This window comes from Camelina sativa, chromosome 14 (genome assembly GCF_030686135.1).
Source record: "Camelina sativa cultivar CO46 ecotype springtype chromosome 14, ASM3068613v1".
NCBI lineage: Eukaryota > Viridiplantae > Streptophyta > Magnoliopsida > Brassicales > Brassicaceae > Camelina > Camelina sativa.
In genome coordinates, this window is record NC_141893.1 from 3,838,756 (window position 1) to 3,852,231 (window position 13,476).

Consider the following 13,476-nt stretch of genomic DNA (forward strand, 5'->3'; position numbering starts at 1 on the left):
TCTCTATAAATATTTATAAATTCTATATATTAAAATATATTTTAGTTTATTATAATTAGAGTAAAATTACAAAAAAAATTAATAATCATATTATATGAATTATTTCTATTAAAGTGAAGAAATAAAACAGAAAATTATTATTGGAAATTATGGTAAAAAAGTAGAAGAAAAATTGAACATTTTATAATATATTAATGTAAGAAAGATTCGAATGGCGTCCGGAACTGTAGTATATAAGATTCAGCTTCTGAACGGAATCCATTCTGGTGACTCCTCACCCATTGTTGCGGAAATGAAGTGAACTTCAGTCTTCACGGAAACTCGTATTTGACACGGGCAAGATATAGACCAGAAGCAGGAGCCATGGGTTTGGTTGCAGCCACTGTCTTCTCCTCCAGGATTCGTTCAACTGAAGCAAATTCATAGATAACCCCAATAAGGCAGTTAAACATCCTTCAATTCTAATCAAACCTACAACTGTAAACTCTCTGAAGAAAGAGACAGCAACATACCGTCTGCAACCGTCAATTCTCCAGTGCCTACGCATTTTAGTACTCCTACAAGCAGTCGAACCTGCACATCATAAAGACACTGTAAATCAACAGACCACAAAGAGCAGCACAATTCATCCCTTTCATTTTCAAATCAAATTGATACATTTCTTATTCGAAGTTCCGCATACAACAAAAAGAGGATATGTGGACAACTATTACTATGTGTATCGATAAAAAGACTACAATTGATACACGTGATCTACCAAGAGAGACAATGAATAAAAAACTCAAACCTGGTGGTACAGAAAACCGCGGGAACGCGCTGTAACTACATAGCAGCGGTGCCGTCTCCTTGCACCAAAAGAATCACCATCTGTAGACCCGTTCACTTCTTCAACATTGGTAGCAACACCAACAGTCTCAGTCTTGGGTTGACCGGAACATGCGAGAGGATCTCCATTGTTTAGGTTACTCCACGCCCTCTCCGTGATAGATGGAAAGTATGGAGTTGATGGTACTTCAGTAACATTTAGTTCATCTAAAGATCTCACAGGTGACTTTGCCTGCATAACAACAACTCGTCAAAAGAGTTAACAGATTTCTGGAAGAACACTAGTCTACACATAACAGTAACTTCTTTTTAGATGCAGACCACAAGCTATCTTCCCTTTTCTGTATATCACCGAGACGAAAGGATACATATGTATATTAATTTAAAGAATCAAGATTAACATCTACTGACTACAATAAAAACTGAATTTGCGAGAGTGCTTTGGGGCGCTGTTATAACTGAGAATACTAGAAAGGATTAAGGAACAAGCTATTGCCATAACAGATCAGGATTACAAAAATTCATTCTAAGGAGAGATTAATCTGCTAGAGTTATCATATATTCATACTATCTCACAAACACAAACAAATATTCAAGGTCTACCAAGCCACAAATAAGATGCATTGATCAGGGATTCTGTGAAGAATATGTCCAACCATTCAGAACATTTCATATTGATAGTGTTAGTGTATGACATAAAGAGATGTTTAAACAAAGACATAAAAAGAAATTTGACCTGGCAACCAGCTGCCCTGAAGGAGCTAAAATCGTGAGTTCCAACAAGACCTTTACATGCTTCCTGCGCACCAATCATTGATGATGTCGTTAAGAGTTTTTTTTATTCTTACTATAGTTAAGGAGTGAGGACTCATCTTTCAAGGGAAAATAATATTTTTGGATCAGTGCTGATATGGATGCTGACAATACAGTAGTATGCAAACCTGCATAGAGCGAAGATTTAGCTCCTCAGGAACATGCCAGCAACGGTCTTTTTCAAGGATTGATAATGGATCCGACCCCGATAGCATGCGGTAGAAGTATCTACAGTGAGTGTCATGAAAAATCATCAATTTTTCAATTGCAGGGAATATATTTCAAAGCATAACCTCGTACTCTAATATACAATCAGCACACATATGGAACACTAAATTCTCTAGAACAACTTAATCTTGACTTCTACTATGAGAGATAGACAGAGAATACCTACGTGCGCTCCCGGGCTTTATATCTGGCATGATAGTTTCTTGGGACACAGCGAACATCAATCACCATAACATCACCTTCTTTTTTCTGCTTAATAACAACGCAAGGATTTTAATGAGATGTTGAATACTAGTAGATAGGTCAAAGTAAGTGAAAGTTAGCAGTACGGAAAATAGAGTGAAGAGAAACTGAAATGAATATGTCATCAAATCTGAAGTAACTTTTGTCAAGATCAAAACTTAGATGATATAATTTTGTAAGTAACCCCTGAAATGAGACAAAACCATTGTATCGTTACAATATGAAAAACATCCAGACATTAACCTGTAAAAAATGGTTGACAGCTTTCTGGACCACATCAGGCTCATGCGGTGGTAACTGCATTTTAAAAACAAAACGGCCAGTGAGAATGCAAGTACATCTGTCCCTAGTAGTTCCCAAGAGCATTAAACATATACGATAACAGGTATTTGCGAATGTATACGTTATGTGTAAACCAGACTACAATTGGAACATATGATATTCAAAACAATGTGGCATGTGTGCTCCTCTCTCTTAATACTTTTTCCTTTACATGAGCGTGACACCGCTAATTCCAAATGTTAGCCACAAGATAGAAATCAGTAGGGTGCAAAAGAAATACCACTTCACCCGGCTTCCTTTTACTGATGCGTTCCACATCTACATGGCAAACGTTTGATAGTGCATGCACTCCCGCATCCTATAAAGGCGCTACATCAATGTCAGCTAATAATAATAAACAAAAACAAAATTGAGCATGACCTATATCTAATTCATGAGTACTAGCTTTCTATGGATTACATGGTCCTATGAATCTATTGTGACAAAGGCAATACAAAACTAAGTGAAACGTTTCTTCAGAGCTACTAGCTTTCTATGAATATCTGTAGCTTTTTTGTTTCTGGTATCAGAACCTTAGGTTTAAGGCTGTATAAAGAAAATAAAAAATGGTATAGGAAAACATGAAAAGCTCTTACCGTTCGACTTGAGCAGAGGATCTTAACTGGCTGACCAATGAACTTATGAAAAGCCTCCTGAAATGTATCAATTCACACAACTTGAATCCCCCAAGATAACTTTGTTAGCCAATATAAACTGAACCCTAAGCTCTGCTCTATGGCACCATAATTAGCTACGAAACCAATCTACCAACTTGTCGAATTAAATTGTCTCATCGATTTCTCTCACTCTAATTGCGGAGATGAAAAAAATCAAAGAAATTACAAAAACCTGCAATACACCGACGACGGTGCGGTACGTAGGTTGCTGTTGTGAACCGGAGAAACGAGTTCCGATATACTCGATGGCAACCAAGTAACGCTGCAATCTAGGATTCCCTGGGTTCATGGACAGCTCCGACTCCGACTCGACCAATCCTTCTTCTTCCTCTTCGTCGTCACTGAACCCCTCGATTCTCGCAACCTTAGGGTTTCTCTCGAGTGATTCCTGAGAAGCCGTGATATCGAGAGGATGCTTCAGATTATCGGACATTATCACACACCGATGATTAGTTTTCTCACCAAAACTCTCAGAGCTACTCCCTCAGGCTAAGGGTTTAAGAATGATGCAATTACAAACGTTTCGTTAGACTTTTTCCGGATTTAATATATTCACAAAACAATGGATCTTTTAACTATTAGTTGATGGGATGAGCCAGACCCGTGCAGTAGTGCAACGCATGGGCGACTCGCGAAAACCCAGGTAGCAAGCTACCTTGATGGGCTTTCTCCCTTAAAAAATAGAGTTAATATCGTGTGAGCCGATGGCCCACATATCAGATATTAAACTGATAAGAACAGATACTACACTTGATCTTAGCCAAAAGGCCGAGAAAGGTATGAATTGTTAGTAAACCCCAGCTTCCTTTATATAGCATCACACTTCGGAGACTTTCACCTCTACTTGTCGATGTGGGACAAATAACAAAAACATACTAATAAAAGAACCTTTTGCTACATAATGTCTTCATCTTCTTTCTAATCCCAATATCTGAAAACTGACTAATTTTATCACTGAAATCGTGAAAATGAATCTGTTATCTGTAGGCTTAAAAGACAGCGGAAGATGAAATCAAAGAAAAACCAAATTAGAAGCCCTAAGAAAGGAACAATAAAGAACCTAATGATTCATGAACTAACTAAAGCAATTCATAAATAAATCAATAACGTAGACGAGGAATAGAAGAATGTGTGTGGTCATGTTGAATAATTGCCAGTGTTCCTCTTGGAAGAAGAGTAGCCTCCTATGGAGAGATTCTTGGTTAGATTGACAAGAGACGCTTGTGTTTTGCTACTGCTACTTCTGTTCCAGTTATTTCCTCTTCCTTGATGATTCATTCTCCTGTTACCTTCCATCTCATACTGAAAAATTCAATAAACACAAAATCGTGTTTCAGATAAATAATACAAAGTTGTAAGTACTGAGAAGAGGAACTAAAACTTGTTAAGGTCATGAGCATTTTTACATCATAGTCTTTCTCTTTGAAGAGATCCATGCGAAGAGTGACAGGTTTATGCTCCTTCTTCACTCGAAGAGACTTCTCTCGTTCTTCATAGAAGTCCATGTCGTCTAACAAAAATGTTCTCGCAGAGTAGTTCTTGAATATCGAAAGCATTTGGAGACCTTCTTTGAGTTTGATCTCGTGAGTATCCCTCGTATGAGTAACTGGCTTGTCCTCATTGTTGTCGAGGATGATATGGCGTAGCTCCCAGTTAGGGATGTCTTTAACAACATGCCATTCAACCGGGAAAAAGCCACTCCACTTATCAACCTGCCAGAAATCTAAATCCTTTTTGAAGTCTACATATCCAACCATCTCAGCTAATCCCACAAATTGTCTGCTTGCATTCACCTGAATGGGGTAAAGAGATCAAACATGAGACTAAAACTAAGACACCCTTAATCACACAAGAAAAGAAGACACTTGTCAACTTCACTCACCGAGAAGAAGAGAAAAATTGGACGTTTTTTGCCATCCTCGAGTGTTTTTGTTTCAGCATCACGGAAAGCTGCATCGAGTTTCTTGTTTCCATTGATGGTACTTGACCACACGGAATATTTGATACTCTTGTGAACATCATCTTCACTGTAGGACTTGATTACGAAAAATTTGGCATCTTCATAATCACTTTGAAAATCTGGGAGGTTATACATCTCTCTACGAATAGCCAAGGCAAACGAATTGTTTTGCTTGAGTGATGATGATGACTCAGAAGGAGGACGAGTCTTTGCATTGGCTCTCGGACCACATTTCAATTCAACCAAGGAGTCAGATTCTTCCTTAATCTCCAGTTTCCTATACTGACCTCTTTGATCCCAGAAACCATTGTTTGAGTTTCCATTAATGTAACCACAATATGGGACAGAGCTTGTCTTTTGATTGGAGAGTTTCAAAAAGTGTCCTGCGGCTTCCTTTCCCTTCAAAAACACATAAAGAAGCAATTTAATCAAACCGATTACAAAAGAGGAAACACTAAGTAAAATATCGTCATGCACAACTTTTGCTTTCAACTATATATATAGGTACCTTAAATTGAGGTCTGAATGCATGTGATTGTGTATTGGCATGAAGCCTACCAGCACCGTTGAAATGTCCAGTAGGCCTAGGACTCGAAAAAGAAGTTTGGGACCAGCAATCACTTCTTTTTGCTCGATCTCCACGCAAAGTCGAATCAGAATAGACATATGAGTTGTTTTGGTCGCGGTGACTTCCCTATGAAAATGACCCAGCACCGAGCATGATAACATGTCAAACAAAGAAATTACAGTAACATGATGTGCTATAAAGGCCAATGGACAAAATCAAACCTTTAAAATATCAGCAGCATGTGCTTGGCCATTGCCATTTGGCTGAGAAGAGACTACATCACATCCTGCAAAACGCATCACAAGCAACAATCACTTGAGAAAATAGTTATAGATCATTTAATACTGAGCCATATTAGTTGATATTCACAATCTATCCAGACTAATACGAAAGTAGCAGACTTAGTAGGTGGTTGATAAGAACCAAAGCCTTAAGAATTTGTCTTACCATTAGCAAATGCAGTGACAGTAACAGACGGGGTACTCGACACTGTCACGGTATGTTTTGTGTCGTTTGTTGGAGGAGACTGAAAAGATTACCAAACTTTATATGAGCATTCATTCTTTTGCTATCAAGAGATTAAGAATGTGGCTGAGTAAGATTTCAGATACCTCATTCTGTTTCTCCGTTGTAGAATCTGGATCTGGTACTGTTTCCGCAAAAGTAGGCTCAGCTAGAGCTATTGTTAAGGGGCAAACACAAGTCGATACAACAAAGAAAACCCACTTCTTGGTAGGTTTCAAAATAATCTCAAAATTCAAGAAACGAAAGGAAGGTGAGAATAACAAAACAGCAGTGTCGTTTCTCATCAAACAAACCCTTATGCATGAGAAATATCTAAAGAATCAGCCAATGAAAAAGGCATCTAAAATCAACCACAATAGCAGTGTCTTAATCAAAACTCAATCAAGTAGAGAAGTACAGAACAAATAATGCGTTACCATTAAATGATACAATCCAGAGCGTTTAATTCAGTGGCCATTACCAATGTTCAAGATACACTGCAGTCATTGAAAGGGAACAAAATAAAAAGGTTAGTATAGAGTTAGTATGAAGGAATCAAGTAATCTGTTTATGGTAGTGGACTATTAAAGAACCATTTAGCTGCATCACTTTCTCTTCAAAATTAAGAAATAGTAGTAGTTACTAAAGTCCTCGTAATGTTATTGATTTTGCACACAACATTCCGGACTAAGCAAGTTCATTGAGATGTAAAAAAACGAATTTGCTATTGTGTTCTACGCATTGAGGTTAGAACCATAAATTACAAGAGAAAACATGACACCGTAAAATACTCAGTGGCAATTACAGTAAAGACAAAAACTTTTGAGTTCTTATATCTCTACTAGACAGAACAAATACTGTCAAAACATACACTTCTAATACACCATAAGTTTCCAAAACATAACACAATTGACAATATTTCAATCTTTAAGGTAAAAAAAAAAACAGAGAATTCTGAAATCACAATTTGGAGCATATGGTATTCAGAGTTTTCCAAGAGCCAAACACATCATACAGAGATCCAGAAGGCTTATAATAAGAAAGAACACAAAAAAAAACCTGTGAAAACGGGTTTAGAGCCGCCGTAAAAAACCCAAACAGGGGAAACCGCTTGAATAGTTTGTGTGGAGACTGTGAAACAGAAGTGGGAGGTTGCGTAGACGACGACAAAACAAACCCTCACAGAAAAAGAGAAGCTTTCGACGGCTAAGATTATCTTATAGCTTTTCCACCGAGGACGAAATCTTGATCGTTGGATTTCAATGTTCACGTTTTTTTGGGCCTCTTAATAAGGGCCCGCTATACTTAAGATTTTATGATCCATTATAGTATGTAATTCAGTCAACGGAAAACAAACCTAAAAAAAAAAAAGTCAATGTAGGATTTATTTGGTACTAAACTACACAGTCTAAACTTGATGCCGTATTGTATTGGTAAGTCTAAAACCAGTTAACCACATGCAGGCATGTATCGACGGACCAGATATAATTTCATGTTCTCGCAAAGTAAGCTACAAATTAGTATATTTCATATTATCTCTTGTACTATGATTACTTATATATCTTGTGTTTAGCTCAATAGTTTAGTGATCCTGATATTTTCATTGAGAAAATAGGTTGTGGCTGATTATATTCCATATAGGTAAGAGTTATTAACTTATAACTGGTTAGTACAGTGGAGTCTGTTTTCCTTCATTTGAAGCTTTTTGGGTTTTTTTTTTTTTTCAATCTCACTTCACTGAAACTTACTTACTACTTTACTAGCTTATTTAGATGTGGAGTACATGTTTATCCCTATATAAAAGAGCTTAGGGATTCGGGACGCTATGAAAGTTATAGTCAAAAAGGAAGACAAACAAAAGACATTGACTAAACCCTTTATTTCAAAGAAACTATAATATATTTTTTTAAAAAAAAATTTGACTAAACAAAACAAACCGAAACCATTCCTCTCATAGATATGAAATTCTTTAATTATATGGAGTGGTATTTTAATCATCTTCGATTATACATATCCGGATGCGTGCTGTTTCCAAATAACTAAACTTTCGTAATATAAAATTCATGATATTTTAAAGAAAAATAAAAAAAAATAACAGTTATGTTCATGTCTGAACCCTCATATTTATAGCCAAATTTGTTGTATCCATCGCTGTTTCGGTCAGGTCGGAGAAACTTCTCTAGGAGTTAACAAAAAGAGAAAGAAATGAAAGAAATGGTTCAAGTAAAAACAGCAAAAGGCAAAAGGAAAAGCTAATTAAAGAGTGAACAGAAGAGAGCGGTCACATGATGGTTTTTTTTTTGTCATGAATGATCTGTGACAATGAGTCACACAAAAGGCAAAAGCTCCAATTCTATTTTCTACATTAAAATCATTCCTACTTTTGAATTTTGCTTTGCTGTATGTTCACCTAAGCCCCCACTATTCTCTAAATGCCAAAATTTTCTTTAATATAATTAGGTCCCTAATAATTAAAACAGATTTTATTCACCAACTCCTGTTATAATATAACATACTGTATATCGTACCATTAAATAACAATAAAATTTTGAAAAGATATTCTTGTGGATTTCTTCTATAGTAACAAGAGAGTGTTTCTATTGTTTTAACCTAAATAGGAAGAAAAAAACACAAAGTTGTGTTGTTTTTATATTATACATTCGTCTCATATGCATGGTTAGAGTCTTCAAGAGATCATGCTAAAGAGACTCCATTGGAGATGCCCTGAGGTCTCTCCGCTTTTGCCGCAGCTAGTTAAGCTATTTTCTTTCCTTTGAATAATTTGTTTTGCGTATAATTATTTTATTTTGGGAAACTCATTCGATTGCGATAGATTTGGGCCATCATTGCCAACCAGATGCATGTGTTCAACTTTTTTCTTCCATAATTTTTGAATTGCTGAAAAGCATTTGCTATATCTTAGATTCACCTAACTTACAAGGTTCCACTTATCTTCACTATAAATCACTATAAATCAACACACGATGCTATGAAATTATGTTGTGCTTTTTTTTTGTGTGTGTGTGTTATAAAGGTACATTATTGGACGTAATTCACTACTAAAATGTTACTAGAAAGTATCAAGTTATTCATCATTAGAATGCCATTCATTATTAGATGTTATTCATTGCTAGAAAGTAACAAGTTAAGTGTATACGTTGTTAAAATGTTACTTCTGTTGTTATGATAGCTAGCTGTAGTAATCGTTTATATTCTACAACCTTATCTAGTAACATGCATTATGTCAAATCTAATAAATGTTATCAAATATGTTATTCATACGATATTAGCATTTACCACAAAGTCACAAAACGATGTCATGCATAACATATACTGATCATATATATACATGATTAAATGTTTCTCATGTTCGCAGCAGATCTATAAATGCGCGCCATTGTTCACAGCGGAAACACAAGGAAATCTGACATTCAAAGACAATAGTGTCCACAAAACTCAAAACCTTTTTTCGAAAGTAGAAACTCTATAACACGCGAGTTGTTTTCCTGGTTAATTAAATTTTAAGAAAGTAAACCATTTTTTCTTTCTAAAATAGAACTGTACGTATGTTTCTAGTATTTGATTGATCTTCTTGCTATAATTCTTTATGGCCTCAAATTGCTGAACGTGCAAATAAAGAGAATATTTGTACTTGTTCTTTAATTAATTAAGAACTTTAGGTTGCAGACGACGTCACACAAAACAAAAACTTTGGGATTGCATTATTATTGATCTTCATTATATTAAGTATTATAGAAATTGAAGTTTTCTTTGTAACGTAAATGAATCACGTATGTTCATGCAAACGTATATACGTACGTCTACATTAACATCACACGTACAAAAGTGTAGAGCTTAATTAAGAGAGCTGGGCAGATTCCGAGCAATTGACTATAGTATTTGCGAATAAATTACCGGTATTACCGTATACGACTCAAGTGAGTTTAGCAGAAAATTATTATGCATCATTGTTTCCTTAATTAGGATAACTAATTGACATCTTACAGTGATAATTAATTCACAAAACTAAGGGGTAATTAAACGTTTCTTAAAGCAGCCAATAGTCTATCTTTGTTGTTCTTTTCTGACGACACGTAGGCCCCTTCCTCAATTATTATTATGAAATAACAACCAAAAGATGTCACACTAGCCAAGCATAAACACCACAAAAATTTTGCGTAGCAATTTCTTAAAGTAGTAGACAACGAATATAAACCGTATAGGATATACTTTGCTTTTATTACTTTTACAAATATACAATTATTAAAAAAGGAAAGAAAAAGAAACAGTTGATATGTAGTAGCTTTTTCTTTACATTTGTTGAGATGTTCCCTAATTATACCAACTAATATTCGTATACAACTCATTTTCAAAATGTTTATAATAAGTGATAATTCCTTAAGAAAAAATTTACTAAACCCAACACACGATTTTGAGATACGTATATATGTGCATAATCTTCATGTCAGATGTTCGATTATTTTTCACTGTAGTAATATTTCTTGATCACCTTGTAATGGACGGGGAACAAATCAGCCACGACAAACCCTACTTATATATATTACACTATTATGTCTCATATTGTAGTCGAAGTGTGCTATACATCTAACAAATAATGAATTATAATAAAGAATAGAGGCGGGTAAGAATAGAAATGAGCTAAATTAGAAAAAGTTAGAAGGTGTGTGAAGTTGTCAGCAAAAGATAGTGAAGTGAAGGTCCAGAAGGGGATGAGATCATAGGAATATAGGACCAATATTTATGTCTGTTCCTACTACTTAGGGACCATTATCACATTAACTCTCTGTTAATTCTTCTTTTTATACTTTGTCTACACATACTATAAAAAAAATAGAAATAATTTACACCCAATTTGTAACTATATATACACAACTCATTTTCAACATAGTACAGAGTGTGTTTTTGTTTTTTCTTCTCTGCCCTGCTTTTTGTTTCCTTCACATAAAAACAAAAGGAATAATAAACGAAAACATTGTCATCGATTACGTTAATATATCTCAATTCTCTTCTTCTTTTTTCATAGATCATCGAATTTCTGATAAATCATTTTTACCTTGTATTTTTGATTCTTGATCTAGAGTTGTGAGTTTATTCTCTGGTGAAAGATTCCTTTGTGCTTATGCTACAAGGAGAAAATGAACAAGTCGAGCTCTTGGAGCATATACAGTTCTAGAGATGGAGAGAGTGAAGGGCCATGGAGATCGTCGACGTCCATGAATGCTATCTCCTTTGGGTTTGTAGCAACGGCGATACTCATCTCCATGTTCTTGATCATGGCCATCTTCGAGCATCTCTTCAGGCCTGAGAATTCTTCATTTGATTCACCACATCGGATCACACAAAGACAGAGAGATGGGTCCATTCAGTTCCAGAAACTTGCTGATCAAGCATCCATGGTAAACACAACAATTTATTTTTATTTCTTACTAAAGCATTTCTCAAAAGAATTTTTGTCCTTTTAATAAAGCCGAAGCGCATTAACTTGCCACTGTAGAGTTAGTTTTCTTTTCTTTTGTTTGTTTTACAAAATAAATCTGCTTTTCTTTTCGGTGCAGAAACCTTTTGGATAATCAGAAACATTCGTCAAAATTAATAGAAAAATAGTAATCCAACTTTGGAAAGTGAAAAAAGAAAAAAGCAAGAACCAAGTTATTGTGTAAACCATAGTCATAACTTCTTTTAAGCTAATTACAAGGAATGTAACGTGGCTGCAGGTTCCGGTGAATACGGTGGTGGATGTATCGGTAGTGATGCCAGGAGAGAAGTTGCCGTCGCATATAGCTTTGCCGGCTCCGTTACCTTGTCGAAGAGAAGGCATTCATTGGCCTCTTCATCTTTAAATATATTACTAGCTAGCCTACTACTCTTCTTCCTTCTGTAATTTTATTTATATATTTCTGACTCATTGAGTAGATTAGTGTGTTCGTAATATATTCTAATATGCACTAAACGAGATTTATCGGCAGAAAACATTTCCTTATTTTTCGTCTAAGTAGACACAGATGTTATATCTCTTATTGTACATTTGTAGATATGCTTCTGTTTTTTCACTAGCATTTTATGGCTAGCTAATCAATTGAAAGTTGGAACAAATTAATCACTTTTTGACAAGGATTTTGAACAGCTCAAAAAGTTAGAATACAATACTGTTTATCCATTACTAAAAAAGAGGTTTTAATCCCACTATACTATACTACTAGGTTCATCAAGTGTGGTGTTCATGAGTACGTGTAGTGTTGAGTACGACAAATATGAATGAATGATTTACGCCTTCTGGATTATTCACATGTGATATTAACAATTATTTTCCAAATGTAATAAATTATGGGACGAAGTTCACAAATTTAATTACCCTACTATCTAACTCTTTACCGTAGACGTATCAATTTTTTCGAGGAGTAGAAAAAAACAAAATGGGCCGAGAATAAAGCCCATTAATATCAGTGGGCGGATTTATAAGACCCAGATAGAAAGGTTACCTTCTCTCTATCAATCGTCGCGTAGAAGCCGAAGGAAAAAAATCTGATTCAAAGATTCAAAATTTGAACTGCAGAGAGAGAGAGAGAGAGAAAGAGGCAATGGCGACGACGGCGAAGAACATGAAGGGTTTCTACAAGCAGAAGAAAAGCAATATCACCGGAGGTATCTCCAAGTCCAAGCCTTCTTCCCGGAAAGCCGCTCCCAAACACGCGGCGGCGGCTCAAAGTTCTGATGCGACGCAGCCCGCCGCATTGATCTCACACGGCTCCGTCGATCTCAATGGTACGGGTTTTACTTCTTCCATTGATTTCTGATTCTTTACTTATCCCTTCTGATTCATCTGAAAAATAGTAGGGTTTGACTCCAATCCCGAGATTTTAGTGTCCAATCGAAAATTTTAAAATTTGTGGTATTTTGTTGTGTGTTTTATTAAACAGAGGATTATGACAAGGAGGAGGAGATGCTGAGACAATTTGACATGAACATTGCTTATGGTCCATGCTTGGGTATGGCTAGACTTGATCGATGGGAGCGTGCTCTGCGTCTAGGGATGAATCCTCCCAATGAAATTGAGAAGCTTTTGAAAACTGGGAAAGTTCAGCAAGACTGTCTGTGGCAAGGTCGCGTGTAGATGATGTTTTTTTAAATGTCACTTTATCTATGCCCTTGTATGATCCAGTATGAGTTGTAAAACGTTGTCTTTTGTTGTTTATGGTTGAGATGTTTGGTTCAGCCACTGGCTGGATTCACCTCACATGTAGTGTGTCTTTCGATGTTTCTACTCTCAAGTGATAATGTTAAAACCTTTTTAATGGAAAGCAATCTTTGTTTGTTGA

General features: G+C 35.8%; 4 protein-coding genes and 1 non-coding gene across 8 annotated transcripts; 2 read left to right on the forward strand and 3 right to left on the reverse strand.

The window, feature by feature from the left end:
- Nucleotides 1–66: 66 nt before the first annotated feature.
- Nucleotides 67–3,888, reverse strand: LOC104768107 (uncharacterized). 2 transcript variants are annotated; one of them, XM_010459982.3, is made up of 10 exons: nucleotides 3,280–3,888; nucleotides 3,027–3,083; nucleotides 2,672–2,749; nucleotides 2,353–2,406; nucleotides 2,033–2,115; nucleotides 1,767–1,866; nucleotides 1,562–1,624; nucleotides 788–1,057; nucleotides 513–573; nucleotides 67–409 (listed from the first exon to the last, which is right to left on the reverse strand). In XM_010459982.3, exons 1-10 carry the CDS (start codon nucleotides 3,538–3,540, stop codon nucleotides 312–314), a joined length of 1,125 nt encoding a protein of 374 aa, XP_010458284.1. In that variant the 5' UTR covers nucleotides 3,541–3,888; the 3' UTR covers nucleotides 67–311. The 2 variants fall into 2 exon arrangements, with proteins under 2 accessions (XP_010458284.1, XP_087340486.1); XM_087484360.1 differs by having other exon boundaries at nucleotides 2,029–2,115.
- On the reverse strand, nucleotides 3,693–3,888 carry LOC147927806 (U2 spliceosomal RNA). The gene has a single exon (XR_015581237.1). It is a non-coding gene; the product is annotated as a U2 spliceosomal RNA (small nuclear RNA).
- A 149-nt stretch (nucleotides 3,889–4,037) lies between these two features.
- Nucleotides 4,038–7,325, reverse strand: LOC104739579 (YTH domain-containing protein ECT3). Of its 3 annotated transcripts, none has more exons than XM_010459985.3 (9): nucleotides 7,199–7,325; nucleotides 6,590–6,636; nucleotides 6,247–6,308; nucleotides 6,083–6,161; nucleotides 5,857–5,921; nucleotides 5,576–5,761; nucleotides 4,990–5,466; nucleotides 4,514–4,900; nucleotides 4,038–4,409 (listed from the first exon to the last, which is right to left on the reverse strand). In XM_010459985.3, the coding sequence occupies exons 2-9, from the start codon at nucleotides 6,615–6,617 to the stop codon at nucleotides 4,245–4,247; spliced, it is 1,449 nt and encodes a 482-aa protein (XP_010458287.2). In that variant the 5' UTR covers nucleotides 6,618–6,636; nucleotides 7,199–7,325; the 3' UTR covers nucleotides 4,038–4,244. The 3 variants fall into 3 exon arrangements, with proteins under 3 accessions (XP_010458287.2, XP_087340482.1, XP_087340481.1); XM_087484356.1 differs by having other exon boundaries at nucleotides 6,577–6,636; nucleotides 7,199–7,322; XM_087484355.1 differs by lacking the exons at nucleotides 6,590–6,636; nucleotides 7,199–7,325 and having other exon boundaries at nucleotides 6,247–6,583.
- A 3,504-nt stretch (nucleotides 7,326–10,829) lies between these two features.
- LOC104739580 (uncharacterized) lies at nucleotides 10,830–12,253 on the forward strand. Its single transcript, XM_010459986.3, has 2 exons — nucleotides 10,830–11,556; nucleotides 11,875–12,253. Exons 1-2 carry the CDS (start codon nucleotides 11,296–11,298, stop codon nucleotides 11,998–12,000), a joined length of 387 nt encoding a protein of 128 aa, XP_010458288.1. The 5' UTR covers nucleotides 10,830–11,295; the 3' UTR covers nucleotides 12,001–12,253.
- Nucleotides 12,254–12,510: 257 nt separating this feature from the next.
- On the forward strand, nucleotides 12,511–13,474 carry LOC104739581 (uncharacterized). The gene is made up of 2 exons (XM_010459987.3): nucleotides 12,511–12,922; nucleotides 13,078–13,474. Exons 1-2 carry the CDS (start codon nucleotides 12,739–12,741, stop codon nucleotides 13,269–13,271), a joined length of 378 nt encoding a protein of 125 aa, XP_010458289.1. The 5' UTR covers nucleotides 12,511–12,738; the 3' UTR covers nucleotides 13,272–13,474.
- Nucleotides 13,475–13,476: the final 2 nt, after the last annotated feature.

Coding starts and splice junctions, on each gene's coding strand:
- LOC104768107 (XM_010459982.3), bottom strand. CDS start 3,540: ATGTCCGATAATCTGAAGCATCCTCTCGATATCACGGCTTCTCAGGAA. Junction 2,750..3,026: donor TCCTCTGCTCAAGTCGAACG/GTAAGAGCTTTT, acceptor GCGCCTTTATAG/GATGCGGGAGTGCATGCACT. Junction 2,407..2,671: donor AAAGGAAGCCGGGTGAAGTG/GTATTTCTTTTG, acceptor TTTAAAATGCAG/TTACCACCGCATGAGCCTGA.
- LOC104739580 (XM_010459986.3), top strand. CDS start 11,296: ATGAACAAGTCGAGCTCTTGGAGCATATACAGTTCTAGAGATGGAGAG. Junction 11,557..11,874: donor TTGCTGATCAAGCATCCATG/GTAAACACAACA, acceptor ACGTGGCTGCAG/GTTCCGGTGAATACGGTGGT.
- LOC104739581 (XM_010459987.3), top strand. CDS start 12,739: ATGGCGACGACGGCGAAGAACATGAAGGGTTTCTACAAGCAGAAGAAA. Junction 12,923..13,077: donor CGGCTCCGTCGATCTCAATG/GTACGGGTTTTA, acceptor TTTATTAAACAG/AGGATTATGACAAGGAGGAG.
- LOC104739579 (XM_087484355.1), bottom strand. CDS start 6,444: ATGAGAAACGACACTGCTGTTTTGTTATTCTCACCTTCCTTTCGTTTC. Junction 5,762..5,856: donor ATGCTGCTGATATTTTAAAG/GTTTGATTTTGT, acceptor TCATTTTCATAG/GGAAGTCACCGCGACCAAAA. Junction 5,467..5,575: donor CATTCAGACCTCAATTTAAG/GTACCTATATAT, acceptor GTGTTTTTGAAG/GGAAAGGAAGCCGCAGGACA.